The sequence below is a fragment of the Filicampus tigris genome, chromosome 1 (assembly GCF_054856515.1).
Source record: "Filicampus tigris isolate MCC_2025a chromosome 1, RoL_Ftig_1.0, whole genome shotgun sequence".
Lineage (NCBI taxonomy): Eukaryota > Metazoa > Chordata > Actinopteri > Syngnathiformes > Syngnathidae > Filicampus > Filicampus tigris.
Genome location: NC_141217.1, coordinates 8747709 through 8773141, shown reverse-complemented (window position 1 = coordinate 8773141; position 25433 = coordinate 8747709). Strand labels below are relative to the sequence as shown.

The 25433-nt window shown below is 40.5% G+C and overlaps 1 protein-coding gene across 2 annotated transcripts in view; it reads left to right on the top strand.

Moving 5' to 3' along the window:
• LOC147152677 (LHFPL tetraspan subfamily member 4 protein-like) overlaps positions 1 to 25433 on the top strand; it is a 48253-nt gene extending 22820 nt beyond the window's left edge. For both annotated transcript variants that reach the window (XM_086050646.1, XM_086050656.1), the window contains exons 3-5: positions 15863 to 16099; positions 18662 to 18678; positions 20471 to 25433. In XM_086050646.1, coding sequence (XP_085906772.1) covers positions 15863 to 16099; positions 18662 to 18678; positions 20471 to 20524 — 308 coding nt within the window. In that variant the 3' untranslated portion in view covers positions 20525 to 25433. The remainder of the gene's footprint in view (positions 1 to 15862; positions 16100 to 18661; positions 18679 to 20470) is intronic.

The following is a 25433-nucleotide window of genomic DNA, read 5'->3' as shown; positions in this document are numbered from 1 at the left end:
CAGGGACTTCTGTGGGGGGTTCTTCTGGAGTACGGGGTACCAAGCCCCTTAATACAGGCTGTTCCATCCCTCTAGCACCGATGTTAAAGTTTGGTCCGCATTTCCGGCTGTAATTTGGATTGTTTTCTAGTGAGGTTTGGACTCCGCCAAGGCTGCACTTTGTCACCGATTCACGCCGAGGCGTTGATGGCGTCCGATTTGGTGGCCTCAGTATTGCATCTCTGCTTTTTGCATATGGCCTCTTCAACCCATGATCTACAACTCTCACTGGATCGGTTCGCAGCCGAGTGTGAAGCGGTTGGGATGAAAATCAGCACCTCCAAATCTGAGTGCATGGTCTTCAGTCGGAAAAGGGTAGAGTGCCCTCTCCAGGTCATGGATGAGATCCTGCCCCAAGTGGAGGAGTTCATGTATCTTGGGGTCTTGTTCGCGAGTGAGGGTAGAATGGATCGTGAAATTGACAGGCGGATCGGTGCAGCATCTGCTGTGATGCGGACTCGGCTGCTTTTTTTTTTTTTTTTACAGTTCTTGAACTTTACCAAGACAGCAATATTGTTAGCATTAGCATAGTGTGTCGGCCACTTGATTGCGATGTTGAAAAATGCTGTCGTCTCTACTACCAAGCGCAGCCCTTCTCCTCTCTGCTGAGATGAGCAGCTGCAGCATTCAGGTTTCAAATTTCCCGCAGTCAAACGCGAGTGAATGAAGTGAAGCAGAATGCTTCATCCACGTTCGGTGTGAACGTAGCGATAGGGTAAGAAGCTTGCTCATCCGGGAGGGACTCAGCGTTGAACCACTGCTCCTCCACGTTGAGAGGAGCCAGATGATGTGGTCCGAGTATCTGATTAGAATGCCTCCTGGACGCCTCCCTGGTGAGGTGTTCTGGGAATGTCCCAACGGCAGGAGGCCCCGAGGATGCCTCAGGACACACTGACCTGGGAAACGCCTTGGATTACTTCGGAAGAGTTGGAAGACGTGGCTGGGGAGAGGGAAATCTGGGCTTCCCTGCAGAAGCTGCTACACCTCCTCAACCCGACCCCGGATAAGCGGCAGAGGATGGATGGATGGATGGATGGATGGATGGATGGATGGATGGATGGATGGATCCACATTTGAATGAAATCAAGTAAAGATGATGTAGGTCGGCTGCATGACTGTAGTGTGTTAGGCTAATGGAATATTATGGAAGGTTGTTTTAACCTATGACTGTTTACCTTGAAGAAATGAAAGACTTGAATGCATCAGGAAAGAGCCCATTAAAATGTGTGACTTTAGGTACTCTGGGTTGCCATCTCTTTTTGCATTGACCTTGGTGGTAGTATGTCCTTGTGGATTACTTGTCAGAAATTTCAGTGAGATCTTTGAATCACTTGACACAGCAAAAATTATTCCTTTTTCAACACCTGGACTAGTTACATATTACAGTTGTACATTTAATTTCATGTTTCCTTCACATACTGTACATATAAAGGTAGACACAAACTGCGATATCTATTTACTCATTTTTTTTGTTTATGTTTTATAGTGACAAGAAGACTACTCACCTTTGGCCCAAGCATAAATGGTAGACTTCTGTTAGGGAAAAAACTATTTAAATCAGAGCATGTTTACATGAATATTCATATCCATATGTCCCATTATTAGCTAACACACACAGCCACTAGATCCGCCGTGCCCTGTAGTTTGTGCCCTACTCCATTTCCTTTCATGGAATTAAATTTACATGGTTGCCATTTTAATTAGAAGTAAACCAAATTAAATGAAATATACAATTACATACATTACATTTAGATTATTGCACTTTTATATAACACTGGCAATCATTCAGTTTGGTGTCTCATTTGATCCCAAGCCAGAAATAATAAATTCGGTCTAGTCCTTATTTTCTAATTTTGATTTGGGGATTTCAGTGTTTCATTTTTTTGCAACATCTATGACAAGCTATGGTAAGTGAATTCCAAATTGAAATGAAATGGTGTGCTATTCATAAATGGTTTATTCATTCAAGAGTTTCATGGTCACTCAATTTCCAGACAATCCAGTCTTAATGAAGAAATTATTGTTGAACGTGCCACAAATGGTGCACAAAATATAAACTATATTTCCCAAAAGCTAACTGCTGATTGCTAAACATTGGTTTGGGCTATATTACTTTCAGGTTGCTTACATACATTTTTCTATTATCTATTGTTTTGCACTGTATTATTTTATAATGGTGATATTATATACAAAAATTATAGAGCACCAACCACTACAGCAGTTTTTATTTGATTGATTTAGATTTTATTTGATTTTAATTTGATTTCTAGAAAAGCACTGCCTGATCTGCTTCATGATGCCACATCAACCAGGGTGGTACATCACATCAATAAATAATCATCATCATATTACATCTTTTTATTATTGTTTTGCTGTTACAAGTGATGTAGGGCTTCCTGTTTTAAATTTGGGCTCTGTTGTTTGGACACTGTTTTGTATGTATGGACTAGAAATGTTTTTATGCAGATATTTACAGTATTTTTTAAAATCATTTTTGAGTGCTAGACTATGCAGCAGTCCCACAATTTTTTTCCGCAGTTGGAGCAGAACTCTGTTGTCAACCAAAAAAGCCCTAGACCAGGGGTGGCCAACCACTCAAAGGCAAAGAGCCACAATTTTGAGTGTATTACTGCAAAGAGCCACAGCATACACATAAACATACAAACACTGCTTCTTCGCGTCCCCTCACACCCTAACTCTCCTTTACATGTTTTGACGAACTCCCATTTATTTTATGCCTTTGTAGCCCGCGAAATGTTCTAAGCTAGTTGATAGGAGTGCTTCATAATTTTTTAGGAACAATGACTGTATGTCTACTTTTCTGCCTGACCTTTAAGTGAACAACCTGTGTTTGAGAAGTTCATTCCCCTTTTGAAGTTCCTGGTTGATGTTTGAATGGAGGGAATTAAAGGGCCACTGAAGATTTGAATCCTGGAAAGGTTCTAATGAAGCCCAGGCAGAATGGCTTGCCATTATGTATTTGGTAGGCCAACACCACTCAACTTTTGTTCCCTCCAAGTCAATTTCAATTGTTTCAAAATGTGTTATGCACACACTACTCTACTAAACTACTGGCACTGAATTATGGAAGTTTGAATACATAAAAGGAGGCCGACCCATGGACGACCCGCACCCTTCTATGTATTCAAACTTCCATAATTCAGTGCCATTAGCACTTAAAAAGATTCTGACAGTTGAGGAGAAAAAAATCAAAGTGTTATCTTCAAAAAGAGACCAAAACTATGCCAATTCTCCAAATAGTTCAAGTACAGCATCGAATTTACTTTGGTGCACCTTCCGTTCAGGTAAAACTGCGAGGTGGAATTGCAAAGGGCTACGGTAAGCCAATTTTGGAATAAAAATAAAAACTTGAATCGCTGGGAAATTGCAGTCTTTTGTTTCAAATATTTATTTATATGGGGTCATGACCCCATATAAATACGTAAAGAGAAGGTAAAGAACATAATTTTCTTGTCACACGCAGGCGCCGCACAAGCAAACACACTGCCAATAAAAAAATTTAAAAAATCTAATAAAAACAACAGACACATACATGCACAGCGTACGGTGATCGGTGAAATAAAAACAAAATGGGGCACATGTCATTGCATCCGTGGGACAGAAAGGCTTACAACACTTTTTTATTGTTTGAATGTACAAGGATCTCCCACATTGGAAATGATTAGTTACATACTTTGTAGAACAATTTCATACACTTTTAAATAATTTTGGACCTTCATCTGTCTTGCATCTGTATTTTATGAAAAATACCATGCCACGTGATAGATCTTGTCCTCAATGACTTAGACAGAGATGCATACAGTAGCCTGCTATACTGTATGTGTGTGCGCGCACGGGGGTGTGTGTATGTGTGGGGGGGGTATGTGCGTGTGTGTCTTGAACAGCCCTTGCTCATATACCGTATATAGACAAATATGCCCACAGTTCAACACCTTCTGCAGTGGTTGAGTTAAATATAGAAGTATAAAGAGAGAGAGAGAGAGAGAGAGAGAGAGAGAGAGAGATATTCCTGGGGGGTAACCCCCCCCCATCCCTTCCCTTTCTCTCTATCTCCGAGATTTCTGGACAGCTTTTCCCAACCAAACGTACATGTTTTAATAATCAGGCGCTTATTAAATAATTCTAAATTCACCGGGGTGGTTCTAAAAATAGCCTGACATATGAATAATGGATTCTATTGACCCTTCTCTGCATTGTCTGTCAACGTGTGTGTGCATGCGTGTGTGTGCGCGTGTGATAGATACTTTAGCATGCTGTAGCAGGAAAAAAATCTGCATGGTAATGTGCTATAAGAAGCACGGCAACAGATATAAATATCTTCCCTTAACCTCTTCCATAAAATGGGTGTATTTCATTCATTTATTTTTGTGGGAGGAATACATTTGAAGTACTCATTAACACTGTTTCCCATAAAATTAGTTAACGGGCTGCAATTATTGAGCAACGCTATTTAATTATGATTATGTTTATGGTACATGCGCTTATAGTAAAGAGCACAGCATCACAGTTGTCGGCAATTGACAAACAGTGGCAACCTCCTGTATTGTTCAACCAGCCAGTACATTGCTCGTGTTGTTTTAGCATTGATGATAAACACTTGTCTCTCAGTTGTTTTTGTTTATCCATAAATGCTACGTCAACCTGTTATAACAGAAAAATGGAATGATGAAATAAAAACACACTAACACACACTTGTCTCTGCACAAGTGAACAGTGCAAGCAGTACAATGAACTCTAATGTACGGTTTTATTTGTAAGCTTCTAAGGTCTCAAAATGAAATCTTGGTGTCACTCACAAATATTGGGTTTAGTGCAATCCGCTACCAGTCAAACATGTCGAAACACTGATATGCCTGTCTTTTTAATTCAATTTGATTTTAATGTGTCTAAGCGGTGTGGAAGATGAAACATTTATTTTAAAACGTTTTTTAACCTGTATTTAAAAGCATTAACAATTGAGGCTGAGTTCACTTCTGTTGGCCATTTGTGTGCAGCTGTAGCATAACAGCTAAATGCTGCTTCACCATGTTTATTTTGAACTCTGGGCTCTACTAATTGACCTGAATCTGTAGGCGTCAGAGCTCTACTTGGCTCATACGCCGTTAGCATTTCTTTAACCCATGAAAGCCCGAAGCCCCTCATGAGACATCTCTCTAAAACCTACAGTCGTCTTTGGAGTCACCCTTGAAAACCTGATATTTTCGCCACCTACAAAACAATATCTCAGCCCCTGTTACAGAAAGAAACATAATTCCCCCAAAATTTGAGAGCTTAGACATGTGACTTTCACACAGGCCCGAGTTTATTAATCTTTACTGTTTCAACCGAAGATGCAAGTGAAGCACTATTTTAATTTTTTTTTAAATCGAGTGGTAATTACCATGCCGTGTTCTCTTACAAAGACGTTGAAATCGTCATTGTCTACCAACATATATCTTAACCATACATCACGTTTGGATGGTTTCACGGCTTTATAGACCGCAAGTGTGTCGTCTATATCACTGCTGTGACTTATATCAGAGCTTCCGTGATCAACTGTGTACTCCTCGAAAAAAATGTCACATGTGTATTCTGATGCATTTCATTGGCTAAGAGACAGAGAATTGGATTAAAAAAAGAAAATGACGTAAACGCTCTCCCAGCTTTAAAGGGAGAAACACGCAACAGCGCTCACGGCTTTAATGGTAGAAACGCGGTTATGCGCTCCCGTCCTTAATGGGTTAATGAAATCAGGACCTAAACCCTTCAGTGATTTATAGACCAGTAGCACAATATAAGTAGGAGTAGTGTTTGTCCATCAGACAATGTTTATTTCAAGACATGTACATACTACTGTAATGGCTGGCCTTGTCTTTTTAGCCATCATTTTTATATTTAATTTTTTACCATATGAAGAGAAGCCCTGGAGCTACAGACGCTAATACTGTGGCTACCTTCCAACTATGTAGCTATACAATGCCAGTACTACATCCACATTTAAAGAAAAAAAAAGCACCAAAGTAGCTCATAATGGTTTTGCGCAAACGCCATTCACTCTTAAAAGATGCATGTTTACATTTGTCAATTTGTAAGGCGAGCCCTGCAGCAACAGGGCCCTAATACTGTAGCTATACCATTCGACAATGACGCTATAAAATGTCACGACCACATACACTTGATTAAAAATAAATAAACAAATAAATATCAAACTAGCCAGCGGTGGCCTTGTGCAAGCGCCGCACATTTGCAATCTGGATGCGGAGGGGTGAACATATCTTTGTTTGGAGGGATGACGGTAATTCCTTTGAGTGAAAAATCATTGCTTCTGTGCAACACTGGAAATAATGTAACACACAAATCAAACACACACAGTGCCTGCCTGGTGACCTGTAGTTTTCCTTGTCCTCTCCTTTCTTAAATCACTGACGGTGTAGTGCTATGATATTATATTTACATACAGTAGCTGAAGCTGCCATCTGCTCTGGAAACCTTTCCAAACTGTACCATGGTAAGATGAACTGAACCTTACTAGATGGCGGATACATGACTTTGCAATGAAGTAGAGGCAAGTCCTTCATGCGGCGAATCGGCCAGTGAACCCTGGAGGCAGTAAGATTGTGTAAAGTGCCACCCTCAGCATAGCGCATGAACACGCACAAACGCACGCCTGCACGTACACACACATGCACAAACACACACACGCAGGCGACAGGCTTGATCCCAACTCCAATAAAAGCCGTGTGTATCAGTGAGGAGGCCATCCATTAGATGGATGGAGGACAGCAGGCCAAGGTCTAGACACAGTAGCACAGAGAGGGCAGAATCCAGACAGCTTTATTACATTACTGCCTGGACATGGTGATGTCTTTATGTTCACATATTTACAGCTTTACACTCGGATGCTCCAATCGAGTCGAATGGCATCACCTGGCTCGCGTGTGTGTTTGCGTGGCCGTGCTGAGGTCGTCAACTAATTTTTTTTTTTTTTGCTTTGACATACAACAATAAACCCTGATTGAAGAATATATGTTGTACATACTCACTGTGTCTCAGAAATTTTAAGAGCACATTAAGCGCTAAGAGATGCCGTCACGACCCAAAATGCCTAATGCGGGAGAGGAGGGTGGCGGCACTAAAGAGAGAGCCAGAAAAGAGCCAGAGCTCGAAGGTCCCCACATACACTGCGGTCTCCCGTTTGGGAACATTCTTGCTTTCCTGTTAAAATCGCAGATGGATAAGTCCCAAAGTTGTGTGCCGACATTGCTACATGAGATCGGCGGCTATGTTGCAGGTAGCGCGTCTAACATGCTCATCCGACAACATCATCCGACTGTGAATGTTTCTTAGAGGAGGTAGCAAGCGGTCTTTTTAGCCAAAAACGTCAAACTTAAATAGCGAGATTTATCATATTGTAGCGTCTTCCAGGAACACGCCGTCAGACGTAGTTTAATATCACGTTTTTATTAATCCAAGTACAACTGCTCGCGCTCTTCTTCATTCTCCGCTGCTCCTCTCGCTTCGCCGTACGATGCATTCATGAACCTCGGAAACATCACAAGTCAGCGACACACAAACACAGATAACCCAATTCGTTACAATATGCTGTTGAACTTTCAAAGATTTCAATGCCTAATAGGTGTATACAATTTCATAAAGGCTTTTTAAAGTTACTGTATTTTTTTCATTATAAAAATAGTTGCTGCTGAGTGTTTAAAGATTTCAGTGTCTTAATAATTTACAAAATTAAGAGCCTTTATTGTTAGTGTATTTTTTATACTGGTGTAATTTCACCAATATCACCATGTTTTCCGTCTTGAATGGTTCGCTTTTGTTTATTTTTTCTGTAAAATGATCTGTCATCGGTTCAATGGTAATTTTATGCAGCAAATGTGCTTGTCGTATCAGTTATCGGTATCGGTGAGTAGGCAAGAGTTGAATACTCTAGACTACTGTGATATCGAACAACCCTAATAGTTTGGATGCTTAAGTATGACTTCATTACAACCACTACAATACTGTTGCACACAAACGCTGAGCTTTGCACCTCTGGAATGGATCAAATCTTGTTGGGTTAGGAATTGTCTAATGGCCTTTTAACAATATACAACGACTTCTCAAACAACATCCTTGTGTTGTGCCTCCACGGATTAAAAACAAGGATGCGTGGTTGTTCCAAAGTTATTCATTCTGTGATTGATGGGTATTTTGAACGAATTACATCCACATCTCAGAAGACCAAGTCAGAATGCTCATGAGGAACGTTGTAGAAACTCTGAGAAGCTCCCCTTAAAAAATAATGTGGGCGCACACACTTAAATTTAGTATGCTGGAAATATTTTTAGATCTCTTATGTAATCACTTTGGGCTGCTTAACCAGAATTAGAATGCCATGTGGAAAAGAAAGTCTGTCAAAATTGTTACATAATAGCTCTAGAAATATCTCTTTTGTGCCATAAATAGATTGGTGTGCAGCATATTTAACTAGTTGGATCACAACTCTGCCTTAGTAATGTTTTTTTTTTTTTCTTTTTTCAAATGCTCTGATTAGTGGGCTAGTCTTTGAAGCCCTGTTCCAAACAGCTGACAGCTTGCGTAAAGATTGGAGGCGATGAAGATGAAAAAGACACGACAGTGTATTTCAGCAGAGGGCGTACAGCTCGCCCCGCTTTCCTTACCACTTGCTGTTCGATCCTCTCGCTTGACAACTTTGATGTCTCTGGGCTCTGAGTTCAGAAAGCAGCGTCTTGAGAGATTGGAAGGGGTTGAAGCGGGGAAACCCCCAACCCACTTCAAAGGGCTTTTCTCTCATTTTATTTTTAGCTCGCTGGTGCCCATTTTTAAACACTTGAGTTGGAAATAGAGGACAAGGATGCCACTTCACTGTTCTTTCTCATTTGTTTAAGTAGGCGTATGAAATATACAAGCACATCCAGCTGCTAGGGTTTGGTGTCATGCTCAGCGGCACTTCGGCAGTCCATTTACATTAGTCCATATGTTTGAATGTCAACTATTCAATCCCCATTTTACTTTTTGACTGATAAGCACAGTGCTTTACATTAGTACTTGGTATGCTACGTTAGGGTTTGTTTTATTTTAATGTGAATGGATTTAAGACTAATTTGTTACCTATGAACCTGCTGCTTATTTCCTATTGTGTGGTATTTATTTATTTATTTATTGTATGATGCTGTGTTAAGGGAAGTGTCCCAGTGTAGGATCTATTCTATATTTGTTTTCGTTACATTTTTGGGGGTTTCAATTTGAATTCTGAGCTAGAGAGGCAGTAAGTCCAGTGTGACTCGCCTCTGGCCCAAAGTCAGCAAGGATAGGCACTAGCTCACTCGTGACCCTAATGAGGACAAAACTATAGAAAAGAAATGGGGTTAGAAACTTGTGTCATGAATATGCCTTCATTTGGACCACATCTCCAGGGCTGTTGCTTCCAGCTGAAGCATGGAAATTGATGCCAGTTACAAATTGTGAAACGTACAAAGGTTTTGAACAGGACAATTCAATAGACTCAAATCTAACTTTAATGTCTCGAATTGAGGCTCACCTGAAAACGTGAGCTCGGGGACACTTCACCACCTCCCCTTTTTCCTAAGGAGATAAAAGGTCTGGCCTTTTGTTTCACTGACTTTCTCTGGAAAAAAAAAAAAAAAACACTCGCTCCCGTACTCTCTCACATGTTCATTTTTTGATCTTTTGGCTGCATTTGTGACTGCGCTCCCACGAACCCGGAAATCACCCGCGGTCGACCTGCAAAAGCTGAGGATCTGGGTTCTCCGAACCTCCGTCACCACACACGTGGCAGATGAGCCGAACTCCGACTCTGGGCAGAAAACGCTGAAGCAACACGTCGCTTTTGCCCCCTTTCGGAGCCCGACACCGCGCAGTGGCCAGGCCACATAAGAACCCAACCAAGCTTTTGGTCCCGCTCCCACCAGCCTCCTTTTTCTTTTTCCCTTTTTTTTTTCCATCCGCAAATGCAAATGCTCCTCATGTGAGACTCCGCTGATCAATCGTAAGTGACCACTCTGCAACTTGCCAGGGCTTTTTCAGTGGGTGTATACAAAATTGGTAGTGAACGCTAGCAAACCTTGCCCATTTCTCGCTCATCTATCAGAAGTCCTATTTTTCCCTTACCTCCCAATTATTCTTGATGTTTGTTTTCCTTCTTTTCTTCATGTATTTAGGCTTGCCATATTGCAGTATTTTCTACTTTTTCACTAGTTGTAGTCAATAAACACTGTCCATAAACAAAAGTCCAGCATGAATTGCGTGTGTTTGGGTCAAGGTATTAACCTCTATTTTGTTCAAAGAGCTCACAACTTATTTTATTGTAGCGCCTTCACATTTGAAGACTGATTTAATGAGATTTTCATCAAATTTGCCTCTAAATAACCTAAAAATTTGATGTGGTGCCCCTAGAGGCGAGCAGGTGTAATGCGGGCATTGCTCCCGGTGGCTGTTAACTATTTACACTCTTACGAGTGACCCCTATTTTCGCTACACTTGGTATCCTTACAGTATAAAGATTCTCCTTATGAGACCACCCAAACATTTTGTTAGTGAGTTTGTTTTTTTGTTAAAGACACCAAACAGATGGCTCAGGGCTACAAAAATGTGTATCTGTTAACTGATCATAATTGTAGATCATGTGAAATAGCAACAAAGTAAATCATGTCATCGGCCACATAGCAAAATTGCCTATTGCATTTTTCAATATTCAAAAACAGAATTTTTAGAACACACGCTGGTGTTTTTTTAAACTGATATTACAAAACAAACATTTCAACCAGATCGGTGAACAAGTTAATGAAAGGAAAAATATACCAATGTGTAAAAAAATACCAACGTGTGTTGTAAAAATTGTGTTTTTTCTTGTTTTCCAAAAATATTGAAAATCACGTTGGCAATTATGCTACATGGCCGACGATATACAAATAAGAACATAATCTTGTAATGCATGGGAACACCTGTGAGTGTTTGTTAAGCTATGAACAGGCGTGTGTATTTAGAAGCAGATGCACGAAGCTGGTTGTTTTGCAACAGAAACAGGAGGCAAACAGAGAAGCGGTTGGTAAATGAGCTGCCCTGAGGGTGAATACACGCGGTCCCTCCAGATTCTTCTACTACATGCTCGCGCTCTCCAAAAACTCCAAGGAACTCCGGAGCATTTTCATATAGCACACGTTCATCAAAAACCCATAAAACATGTTACCTGATGCTCATTACTCTGTAAATGATTTTTCTCATTGCCCATCTTCTATCTTGCACGGAGGTCATAAAGAGAAGCTAATAATGTGCTGATTTCCCAGGATGATGGCTCGAGTTGGTCCTCTTTTCTCTCATTACTTACTGTAATACCGTCATTATATCCCTTCTCATTACATTCCCTCATTACGCCTGCAATGGTTTTGAGTGGGGACCAGTCACACTTTGAGTTTATCCTTACACGAGATGTGCTCTGACTAATCACGTATTCTGCCTCATCTGTTGTCACGAGTGCCCGCCCACCATTGACTTGTGATGGATGGTGTAGGTGAAGCAGGGGTCTTCATAGGGAATTGTTAATGTTACACGACTCCACCGCGTACCTAATGGACTTCATTTTTTTTTTTACACTTGCATCCAAAAGTTTCAAGCCTACAAAGGCCCAAAAATACAGTGACACCTCTAAAGTCGAACACTTCCAAAGTCTTCCGGATCAAAACTTGATGAAAAACACATTTCGGGGTTCTTTTAGATACAACTTCATTTCAGTGAGTATCAAAGGATGAACATACTGTAAGGTTTTCTTATCCCCCTTTCAGTGTTTGGACCATTGTGTGACTTTGTTTTTTGTTATTGTACTGCAACAAACAGAAATGTATGCCCTGCAGCTCATTTTATTTGCAATTTGGGTGACCACAAGTGTTGACGCAAAGCATGTGGGACAGGCTGAATGCGTTATTAAGGGGAGGAAACAGCAGATGGAATTGCTTGTGAGCAAACTGAATGACCTGCACATGTATCAACTTGACACTGAGCAAAATAAAGTCCACCACCAAGGAGCATCTAAATTATTGCAAAACACGCATACAAAGATTCTTAAATATTAATGTGCATCAAATGCTCCCAAATATACTGAAACAGGCAGCTGCAGGTATAATATACTCAACTAATTTCAAATTCTTCCTCTGCTACACTCTGTTTAAAAAAATGCATTTTTTTAAATGAATTATTTTGTTGTTGTTGTTGTTGTTGTTGAATGTTGAGCTCCCCATAAAGTTGGACAGTAAAGTGAAATTTACTTCTTAGCTATTCAGGTAAATAAAAACAGAGGGTTTAGTTAGCTCTTGGATTAAACAGTTCCGTAAATCAATACAATACAATACACTACAATTTTATTTATATAGCGCATTTCATAACAGCTAGAGCTGTAACAAAGCACTTTACAAACAATACAATAAATAGAACAAAAACAATAAAAGGCTGTGATACATGTATTAATAAATATAGACATAAATAATATATAAATATAAATAAAATATAAATAATGAAGCCAATAAATTGACATAAAACCCTATATACAATTGACACCGGAAAAGAGCCGATAATTTCATGTCTGATCAAAAGCCAGAGAAAAGAAATGTGTCTTCAACCGGGTTTTAAAAATGGACAGATGCCTAACAACCAATGGGAGGTCATTCCAAAGGGAAGGACCAGCAGTCAAAAAGGCTCGATCCCCTCTGAGGCGCCACTTGGTCCTCGGCACCTCTATCAGCGCCTGGTCCGCAGACCTGAGGCTGCGGGAAGGTACGTAGGAGTGGAGGAGCTCAGAGAGGTACGCCGGGACCAGGTCACTTAATGATTTATAGACAAATAGGAGAATCTTAAATCGAACCTTGAAATGCACTGGGAGCCAGTTAAGGGAGGCCAGAATTGGTGTTATATCCTCCATAATCCGAGCTCCAGTTAGTAGGCGGGCAGCAGAATTTTGGACCAACTGGAGACGTTTGAGGGAGGACTGGCTGGCTCCAAAATAAAGTGCATTACAGTAATCTAGCCGAGATGCAAGCCATGAATGACTGTTTCTAAGTGCTGATGGGAAAGGAGGGGCTTTACCTTAGCCAGCTGTCTAAGGTGAAAGAAGCTCGACTTTACAACAGCGCTGATTTGCTTGTCCAATTTAAGATCACTGTCCATGTTAAAACCCAAATTTGAGACTGTTGACTTTAGATATGAAGCCAGGGGGCCCAGGTCAACAAGGTGGGATGGAGACGAGCCGCTGGGACCGAACACCATAACTTCTGTTTTCTTTTCGTTGAAATTTAGGAAATTTAGTGACATCCAATCTTTGATGTCCTGTAGGCAGGACAAACGTGGTCTTAAGGAGGAAGTCTCTTTTTTGCTTTGCCGGATATAGATTTGACAGTCGTCCGCATAGTCCTCCGTATAGAGGCCACAACCCATATACATGCATTTCTTACAGTCCTTCATAGCCTAGTGGTTGTTTGATATCTAAAATCCAACTCGCTTCAATCTTAAGGGAATAAATGCAATAAGGACATTGATTGTACAGGTGTGGTGTTATTCCTGCGGGGCAACTATGCCTGACGCGCCTCATCCAGCGCCTCGGGGCCAGCTGCAGGGTCATCAGCCGGGGACCACAGCTCATTGGAGTTTCGCTCGCTTTAAACCCCGGAACGCCTCCTGGGGAGAGGAAAATACAAAGCAAAAAATGCACAGTAACACTCACACAACATGAATGGTGTCCTAGATGGTCCACCAATATTATACATACAGTATCTTATAGTGACTTGGGGTTACTTTGGTGATAGCAGACACATAACTCAATCAAAATGATAATTCAGGGTGTTTATTAAAAGTGCAATTTTTCTTTCTCCCATCCGCTTTTGAATCAAAACTATGTTCCTCCATAGTGCCACCATGGTCCAACAGGCATCCTGTAATCACAATTCATGTCAGCAGGTGTTGCTGTTCCTGCCGCTCAGCCTAAATGACATAGTCTGTCTTTAAAATATTCCCCAAGTAAATTCTGTGGACATTCAAGCTACTTGACTTTGAGTGGCATGTAATAATCACTAGCTCGGTCCAATCTGACCCTCTCTTTTATGAGTCGCGCTGGTGATGTTAGCTGTGAAAAAGACGTGTCGTGGCCTGAATGAAGATGGAGTGTGACGGCTGCCATGTATGTTCACCATCTCCCACTGGAGCCCACTGCTTTACTTACAAAGCCTGAGGCAGGCGCGGGCTGAATGCTATTTAAACAGAGCTGGTGAGCGTGGGACGTGGTCCAATCAGCTCCCCCGGTGATGTTCACTTTGATGAATGAGCAGAAGGTGCAAAGTATGGATTACCATTTCAGTTGTGCTCTTTGAATTGCATGTATGGATTTGGCTGCGTGCGGGACTCTATTTGCGTTTGTATTTGTGTGGACGACCTCGTTTGTGGTTGAGGATGCAAGTGCAAGAAGCTTTCTTTGAATGTTTGTTTGATTCTATTTGACTGATTGTGCTCAGTGAGAGAAATATTCAGGCCCACCCATTAGCCACGTTCTGGCTCCGCCCCTGGTTTGAGTACTTTGGTCCATACAGCCCACTGTGGGGCATCACCAAAGTTACAGCAAGCACTTAGAAAAGAGAGCTGACGGGGTTATTGTTATATCTGTTTGCCCTCCATAATCACACTCTATTGCAAAAACATTGCACCTCAGCAGCATTCAGGCTTACGAAGACAGAAATGTTGTGAGCATTAGAAGCAGAGTGTTCTTGCAGCTCAGTGAGCAGTGGTGAGTGAGGTGTCACTCTAAAGCACTGCAGCTAAGACGTAAAAGGGTACCAAGGCCAAGTTAACCTGAATAAGTCAGTTATGTTTTTATGTTTTTTCCTGTGAGTACATCCACTCATCCATATTCTACACCGCTTATCCTGCTCAGAGTCACGCCAGCTGCACAATTTTCAGATTTGGGAACCACTACAAAAACAATGGCCCTTTCCTGGCATAACATTTTGTTTTACTTTTTCAAAAACAGTTTGAGATATCCCACTTCAAATCTGAGTAGCTGAAATCATTGCGGTGTATCATCTCTGCCCAGAGGTGGCTAAGTTCTCACAATATTTACTGAAAAAAATTAAAAAACACTTTATTCAAAAAAAAAATAGAAGTACTGATTCAAGTCAAAGTACAAACGTACACATGACATTTTATTGTCTATATACACTACAATCTCCTTTAGGGTATAGTTGCCCTCTTTCATGAACTGAGTGCTTCGTGCTTCATGAACTTAGTATGAAGGAAAAAAAAAATCATGTTACATTTCACCTTATAGCGCTAGCGAGCCAGGATTCAATTGTTTATGCGATCAGAACAACATGTTCCCATAGCTTTGATATGATACAAATTGAAAAAATACTATTTCACTTTTCACATCATTGCATCACAGAATCCGTAGTTTGTGTTTATAGGCCGGAACAATACATGACACATTTGCCCTGAATCATTACTGTAGCCAACAAAATCCCGTTCACGGAGGTTAAAAAAGGTAACAAAACAATTTTGATAAACACAGATACCGTTTTTAAAAATGTAGGAAGTACAAGTATCATGATAAAGCTGAACTAAACTATCTACTTCAGTATAGTAACAAACTACAAACACTTCCCACCGCTGAGTGTGCCTGATACGGATTCATTTATCTTCCAGTTAAATTTCAAAACTGTGAGTGTTTGTAACTGTCAGTTCCTACCTGTGTTACCTCTTCGAACGTCCTTTCCTGCTCTAATTCCGTCTCCTCCTTCTCCTCGTCCTCATGCAGGAGTATGCCTGGTCCTGGGCTGCATGATTTTTCCTGATGGGTGGGATGCCGAGGTCATCCGCGACATGTGCGGCGAGCATACGGGAAAGTACTCCCTGGGCGACTGCTCTGTACGCTGGGCCTACATGTTGGCCATCATGGGCATCCTCAACGCCCTGGTCCTCTCCTTAATGGCCTTCGTCCTGGGCAACCGGCAAAATGATTTCTACCTGGACGACCTGCAGACTGACAACAAAGGTTAAGACACGCGTTCCCTTGCATTAACACAAACATGGAGTTATGTGTAGTTTTTTTTTTTTTTGACCACTTCCACTATTCATAAAAGGACAAAGGCAGTTGCTTCGATTTACATTTAGGAAGGATCGAAATATTTCCATGAAACTTGTGAAGGCGTGGCGCATGTCCTGGAGAAGAGTGTTAAAATCTACGGCAATGGGGTGTCTGTAACGCGGACAACCCATTAACGTAAAAAATAAAAATGAAAAAAATGCACATAAGTGATTTTCACAGGACAGCGACGATATGTTTGACCTACCAGTGGATGAAGTAGAGAAGCGTCTATAGTCTCAGTGGCCAAAATGCACACATGTACATAGCATCAGTGGGCAATCAAGGCATAAAAAAAATCCATGCTTTCCACTCCCCAGTTTGTAGAAAGTGCTATTTAAAACAATATTGATTGAATAAAGTCCCTTCTGTCTCTTAATTGTAATTTGAATCGTTGGTTATTATATCACAGACAGGTTATTTTTTTAGGTTATGATTTACCTGACATATTTCGGCGTAAACTTTTGCCTACTTCGGAGTGTCACATGATTCTGTCTGACTCGTCCTTATCAGCTGATGTTCACCGGCAGTAGCGGCAGAGGGCGTGACCCGCCTGTCAGTTTTCACAGGTGGGTCACGCCTTCGTTGAACATCAGCTGATGAAGACGAGTCACACACCATCATGTGACACTCTGAAGAAGGCGAAAGTTTCCACCGAAACACGTCAGGTAAATCATAACCTAAAAATAACCTGTCCGAGATACAAGAACTAACAGTTCAAATTTAAAGCAATATTTATTGAAATGTATTTAAAGGCCTGCCTGTGGATGAAATAGTGAAGCGTGTAGGCACAGTGGCCAAAAAGCGTACAAGTACATAGCGCACACTGCGTCAGTGAATGTTGATATCTGACCCTGCTAAACAAGCCAGCTGTGGCAGTGTGAAACTGTGTGATAGAGGAGAATAAAATAGGACGGTGTATCTTCTCTAAAAAGGGCTAAAGCATTGAGAGTAAAGTAAAGACACCATTGCATCGATCAAGTTTGGTTTTGTTGTGGGGACGCTGGCTGTTTCATGTTTCTCTGATGTACTTACTACGCCGCTCACAGCCAGGGGGGGAATATTTTCATGTTTCCAGAAGACTGATGTGGTATGCTGTGATGTGATGAACAAAAAGATTGAAATGATATACAGTGGAACCTTTGAGGCCCAAGACACAAAGTGTTTTGTCGGGATGTTGGCTGTGATTTGCTACCAAACAGTGACAAACAGCCACCATCATGAAACTTCCACATTCTTACATGCATGCGCCTCACACATCTCCGAAACATATATTGCCAAACAACTGTAAAAAACAAGTTAATCCACTTCCAAGTCCAGTGTTTTTTACAACCTTACAGGTACAGCGTATCTCAAATAACTATGAAGTTATTTGAAATAAGAATATGTGAGTAACTACATGTCCCAGGCAAACAAAAATGAATCTGGTTGAAAAATCTAATGTATTGAAATTCTCCAAACACATTCAAACGCATAATGATTTTAATCATTCAAATAAAAACAAATGAGATGCAGATGGAAGATATCCAGGATGGTAAAGGATTTCCTGTGGTTTTTCAAATTTAAAAGAGTGACAAGGATTCACTCCATTTTCCATTTTAGTTTCAGTGCATCATTCAAAAGCTGGAGAATCTCCCTTGGTGCAACTCTGACAGGTTACACAAAGTTGCATCAGGATGCTGGAATCCTTCTTGTTAAGCCACGTGAAAGCAGACTACTGGAGGAAAGGAATGAAAGAAGGAATCAGAGGCGCAAGAGAGCAGAAGACGTCGTCGCATTGGACACCAACAGAAAGAGGGTTAATCAGCTGCAGGAGAAACAAATGGAGTGACGCCATGACATAATAGTGGCAGGAATTGAGTGGCAGTGTAAGACATAGCAATAGATAGGGATCAAGATGGACTAAAGCAGAAAGGAGGCAGAGGCTGAGACTTCGAGATAAAGAGGGAGAATTATGACATAAGATGTCTCACTTCTCCGATGGATCTCTGATGGTTTCCATGGTAACTGGAGATATTCCAGCATGTGGGCGTGTCTTTCTGTTTTCATCTGATTAACCCCACTGACTGTTTTTTTTTTTTTTTTTTTTTTTTTTCCCGTACACACCGAATGGATCTATTGCTTCATCATCTGTGCAAACTTCCTTTTCCTTTCCTCCACTTTTTACATTCATAGAAATTGAAATTGCCCTCTGGCTTAGCAGCAGTCAATAATGAGGAAAATGTAACTAGAGTCATACTAATAGAAAAAAAACTGCACTGAAAGGGAAGTATTTGAAGAGGAAGTCAAATAGAAATACATATAAGCCGACACATGCAGCCAATGAATGTCTTCATTCAGCCGTAAACAATGACGTAGATGCTTAACTCAGACTTACATAAGCATATTAATGTTTTGCACAAATATGCACTTTCTTCCCCTTTTTTTTATTGCCTACATGCCAACACTGCTGTCCTGTTTGTGTCTTTTCAGATTTTGCTGTGTCCAGGGTAAGTAAGGAATTTTGCTTCGTCAGTTGCATGTGCATTTTACACGCACACACCCATACACTCACAAAATGTATCACAGTGTAAGTATGGGGGGGCAATCAAACAAAATTATGTTATGTCAAACGAGGATGTAAATGTGAACACACCCCTGTAAAAATGAGACCATGATGAATCATTTCTAATAATATAAACAGGTTGTTTAACAGGTATGTGTTTACTTTCCATAACCACCACTTGTGAAAAATTAAATGTTACACTCAATTCACATTGGTCAAATTCAAACCCATGTAGAGAGCTCAAGATGCAAGCGAAACATATATGGACACAAAATTATTTTCATCAAAACTTAATAAAATACATGAATTTAAAAAACAAAGCTTATTCATGTTTTCACCCTAATAAGTGGCCATTGATTTTAGAACAAAATAATATTAAAAGAAAACTTTTCTCGTAAGAACAGGTGTTCCTGTGATATTGCAATTTGTCATTCCCACTCTGTGCATAAAATGCCAAAGACTGTGTGTGTGTGTGTGTGTGGGGGGGGGGGTGCAAGTGTGTGTGTGTGTTTCTGGGGGGAACTTACTGAAGGGTGTTTAATACAGGTATTTCCCTGGCTCCAAAATAATGAATCGTCTGAATGCCAAAGAGTTTAATTTCATGGCAAATTAAGCAGATAAAAGGACTCGAGCAAGTTGTGAATTTGTCTTTGGTAGCTATTCACGGGAATGCTCAGTAGGCGGTCCCATGAGGAGCCAATGCAGGGACACAACACAACAAATGTTGAATAGAATTTCTGAGAGTCGCCAAATCCACCATCTGGTATATTCTTTTAAAAGGATGCAATGCATGAGCCAGCTCAAGTTACATTTACACTATGCCTCTGCAGCTGCGGCAGCCGCTACAGGCCACCGTGGACAAAACGAGATTCTTGTAACACAACAAGGGGAGACGTGACAGGCCGTGATTGCTGTGGATGCCCTGCGAGAACTTTAAATTGTCAAAACATTTTCCCCGCGGGAGAGACATTTATTTGACACTGATTCTAGAACCAGGTGGGCAGGCAAGGGGAGCTTCATTTGACTCTGCTAGTGCCACAAACATGCTCCAAAGCTTCCCAGCGTTCATTTTTCATCTGTGAGCGACCTTACCATAACATGATGGGCCGGGAGGGAACGTACTTACACCCATTGTAAGCCGCAGGCTGAAATGTCGTGCGCCTTTTGGGGACACGGGGCTGCCCATAGGTGCTGGGAACACAGTCTAGATGTAGCCCAAGGAATAGCAAACATTCAGGAAGATAACAGACTGAAATCATCATCTTATGGTCAGTGACACCGACCTGGCAGAGCTAGGATTTTTTTCCTTGGGGTGGCCATGAGGCGGCCAAGGATATCTCAGGGGTTCCGCACAAAAAACAATATTATTTTTTTACAAAACCCCCAAATTATTCCGTAAACGCTGATAAGAATTCATTATATGTTGCCTAATGGGGACAGGGGAAATGTGGAAAAAAATCCATGAAAAAAAAATCAGTCTTTGGCGGTGGGGGGTCGGGGGGAATGAAGTATATATGGCAGTGCCCTGCATGCCTCTAGCTCCGCCAGTGATGAAGCCTGGAAGTAAAATGGGCCTATTAAACCATACAGTGCACTAGATTTGTTACTTTGAATTCAATCATTAGGTGCCTGCCTTCTAAAATGTAATTACAGTACTGAATATGACAAAAGATTTTTTGAAGAGTTCATTCATTTGTTGACTGTCTGGTGTTGTGTGTGTGTTGTTTTGATTTTAGATTGAGGTTCGGGATAGAAGAGAGCCAAGGTACGGGGTGCAACGTCTTCACTGAGGACAACGATCGCACTGGGCATCTTCTCTTCTTCTACTATTCCTCTCTGTTTCTCTCTTCCTCCTCTCCTCTGTTTCTCTTCTTCTTTCCAACGATCAGGATATCACCCAATGTCAATACAGACACCAAGTGTACAGGATTATGAAAGATAAAACTACAAAAAAAAAAAAAAAAAATCAACAACAAAGTCATTGGGATAAACTATATTTTGGAAAAAAAGAAAAACATACATGTCTGTACAGTGGATTGAACACTTGACTTTCTCAACAAATATATTTAAAGTCTTGATTTATGTGAGAAACTCTTAATATGTGGAACCATCTTGTCGGTCTATGATTTATTTGAGAGCATCTTTTTGCAACTTCATCACTATGTGTTTTTGTATGCATCTTCATAAGTGACGAATGAGAGTCCCTGTACAGCAGTTGGATTTAAACTGGCAATGTGGCCGCACAGGATCAAACGTCATGAGCAGCTGGCTCTTTATCGAAAGTCGTAGACATTAAAAGGAGTGCCCTATAGCAGCTTTACTAACATCTCTGGAAGATTCTCTGCTGCACGTACCAAACGGCGTAAATAACATTGATTAATTGAGATTTTAAGTTCCACGAGACGTCCTTTGTATGGCGCCCGCGTGTTTTTAAAAAACCTCAATTCTTATTAAACTAGACTTTGCCATTAAGAGTGGAGTATAATTGGGATTTATAATTCCACAACACTTTGATCTGTTTATGTTTACATCTCCGATCAGTGGGAGGCTAAAAGCGCTCACTGGAAAAGCAACTGTGCCTGCAGTCGTCCCAGGTAACATTGATCAATGCCAGAAGCTGCTAGAGTCAGCACAGCATAAACGTACTGCACCATTGTTAATAAAGGCAGTACCAAATTGTAGATTTTAGGGTACTACTTTCGTGAATACATGCCCTTATTAAGGTTTTGATAAATGCTTTATAAAATGGTTATTGATTAGGTAGTAGAGAGTTACTTAACTGTTGTAAGTCATCAGTTCAAAGTGAGGACACCTTTGTACTACTTTGCCTCGTTGCTTGTTGTAAATGGTAAGAATGTCCAGACTTTATAAAACACTTGACAATAAAGTTCCAATTTTGCCAGTTCTAACTGGAAGCGTTAGTCAAGATTAAGGACTAACTATGAAAGGTAGCAGCACTTTAATATTGCCAGCGAGCAGCGAGCCCACACTTATTGCGGAAAGTAATTTGTAACAGTTAATTTATGTTTTACAAATACTGTGTAACTCCTTAATTGCACATTTACAAATCAGTCCTATTGTAAACATTAACTCCAGCTACATGAGAGGCAAAATATTTGAAAATACTGTACCATATTAGTAATAACAAATGTATTACCTATTCATAAAGCCTTCCTAACTGTCCCTATATTGTCAAGGGCTTCTGGTTCTAGAATCACAGAGGTACACTCATATATGGTAGCATTTGCTAATTTAGGTTTACCTACTGTAGTTTGAAAAGTGACTTAATTTTGTTTTACTCACTGAAATTCCTCCACACAACTAAGGGATTTGTGTGTAGCCAGTCATTCTCCCCCTCCCCCACCTCACTGTACAGAAGGTCATTTTTCACTCATGAGAGAGGAATTTTATTTTTAAAGTCATGTGCTGTGATTGCAGGCCATTTTGACGACAATGCATTTTATTTGAAATTGGAAAAAAAAAAAAAAAACTTCTTCACTGTAAATGTGACATTTGACCGTATTTTGCTATTTTGTAGCAAGATGCATCCAGTCATTCATGATTTCGGTTGTTGAAGATGGATTCATATGATTTAATTTCATTTCATTGGATCACTGGTGGGATTTCTGCATGCCAATGGATGGACACTCGCACTGTATCATGTAATTAGAGATTTTTTATTTTATTTTTATTTTTTAAGTTTCCCACTAAATCGTAGATAGTTTTTCTCAAGAAATCTGACCAATTTGTGTTGAATCATCAAGTTGTTTTCAACTATTTATATTTTCTTATTCGGGCATACATGTCCAACACTCACAAAAGTGCTGTCACACGACACCAGAACAGGAGTAAGAATCTGATCTCAGTGTCTTTGAGCGATTTTGTTATCAAGGTTCATGCCTTATGCATGGAGTCAAATCCTGGATTTGCACCTTTATCAGGATCTACAGTAGAGAAAGAAAGAAGACATAACATCCTCGGTCAAGTTATTCCTAGAATTCCAAACAAATGACACTAAAGATACAAGCTTTGTACTACATACGTTGCTGCATTGCTGCTCGGATAAACATGTAGCTCCTGTTTTTGCTGCACCAGCAACGTGTGAATGCCATTAAACATTTCAAACATGTAACTTGCAGGTCGTATTGTGAAAATGGCTTAGTTGTTAGGAACCACGGCGACAGTGGGCCGTTGTCAACTACAGTGGACCCTTGGAGCTTGGACGATTGAACAAAAAATTGAATGGAAATTGGGCTGAAATCCCATGTTGGAAAGAGTTTCAAAGTACAAAAAAACACATACATAACTTGAAGGAAACAATACAAAGCATCTGGCTCTTGCTCTCCTCGATCTCTCAGTTTCTTTCTTGCTTTGTTTATTCATTATGGTGTTTGTGTATATTTATCCTTCCACAAAGAGGCAAAAAGGGCCACGGCGAGAACAACAAAACCGAAAACAAATTACTGTTCGAGGTTAAGAGTAAGTTAACCTAATAAAAAGTGACGACCTCTCGGATGAAGCTCAGTCTTCATGATTTAATTATGCTACTGGTAACTATTCATTTCCATGAAGTCCTTTGGCAAAAATTTATTTTGAAACAATCAACAAATGTTGAAAAGCCTCTTGGAAGCAATCGTGTTCAAGTTTTGATGGGCCACTGTACTTCAAATGGCAAACATATACTTTAATCCTGATTCTGGACATTATTTGAGATTTGTAGCATACATCTGATTGTGGCCAAGTACACAACTTTAGGTCATTTCTAGCCTGTGACTGACATCTGCGGGTTTGTCTGACAAGGCACCTTTACATCGTACCAGCGGTATATGTTTACTGTAAACGGATCAAGACGCCAATTTCAACCACGAGTCCCACTCAAGCCTACTCTGCAGGAACAGCCTGTATGCATCCTCTGAGCTTGCTTTATACAGTCCAGGTACAGTTATGAGCAGATAGCTAGATGTACTCCTAGATGTGTGGTTATTTTTGGATGCTTGCTAGCTAACTCTCAGGAAGCTGTTTACACAGCACTGTATCACTCATAATGGAAACAAGTGTGTCTTGCAGACACACTGATGTGCTCGCATCCCTTGTTGGTTCCTTTTGACACGTTTGCTTTGACTACTCTGGGTTTACAAGCTAGGCCAAGCAGGCAATATGAAAATAGCCCTTATGCTGAATCTAATAATGCTGTCACACTCACAGTTTTCGCCTCATTAACCATCGCAGTGCCAAGCCTTGATTTGAAACCACCGATGAACTGTGTGCAAATCATTGTTATGATATGTAAAGGCAGGCTGACGTTATAGAAAATGTGTGTGTGTGTGTGGTTTTTTTTCTTCACGCTTCTCAGCGAACTAGTCCACATGCTGACACCTAAGCGTGGACATCTATACTTGGCATAACGAAGGTGGTAATGTGTCTTGATAGGGAACACATCAGGATTTTCTTACCCTCTTCTCATTTGGGAATACATTTAAGGGTCCAGGACGTCTTTCACAAAACAAACAAACAAAAAAATCTTCGAAGGGAGTCAACGAAAACTCAAAAGAGGCTTACGTGGTCCTTTTTGGACTTCTAAGTGTCATCGGCCGCACGTTGGCCGGTCCGGGCTCCAGGTTTTCCGATCCTGAGGAGTCGACGCCAAACTGAAATAAACCTTAACAAGGAACCGACGCTATCTTAACCCTGATGAGCACATCTTTCTACCACGCCAGGTGCCTCTAAGAACTCTCGATCCAGATGTGGTGCAGAACCAGCAAAACAAGTAGTGACACTGTAGGGGTTTTTTTCTACTTAAGAGACTACGACACTCCGACTGAGCGCTCAAGCGACGCGAGATGGATCTGATTGCAAACGTGGGGTCAATTCAGTTTGGAGTCGAGCAAATGAACTGAATAACCAAGATGTCCCACCTGATCATTTACTTTGATTGGGGGCGGGGAAATGTTTCTCTACTATGAATAAACAACTTCTTAAATTCAAAGACAGAGAGAAGAATCTTGGGGGGGGGGGGGTAATTTTCTGATTTCCCCCCCAAATATTTGCTGACCATGTAAATGTCATTGAACTGTTTTGTCATGCAATATCATGTATAAAGACATCTTGTTGGGAGGGGGCAGGTGGGCTATGTGAACGATGACTACCGTCCAGTGATTATGTTCTTCTTGTTGACTTTTGTGTTCATTCTTGAAATGTTGCCAAAATATGTGTTACATGAGGAGAAGAGGAAATAATTTGTTTTGCTTTTTCTAAAATTTTGTTGGTTTGTTTTGTGTTACAAAAAGATTCTATGAGCATATTTGTCAGAAAGTTTGTTTGATTAATGTGTTGCTCTATCCTTAAGGTTTCCGTTTGCTGTATTTTCGTATGATGGTTGATGTTCTGTCACAGCAAGATCATTTTCTCAATTAATTTTTACTCACTAATCAACGACGATTTCCTGTTGGACTCAACGCTCCTACAAAAAATAATAATAGAGAAAGAAGTCAAGTTATGAATTAATTTTATTTTATAGTCGAGAGTCCGAAATGAGTTTTGTTGCTTTTCATGGTTTATGCTGACATGATTCCAATGTTGATTTTGAAGTTATATTGTCAAATTAATTCCTATATGTGAATAGTACTACAACTCACTATGACAATTTCTGTTACTCAAACACATTTTGAGAGGGTCGAATAAAAATATTTTACATTCAAA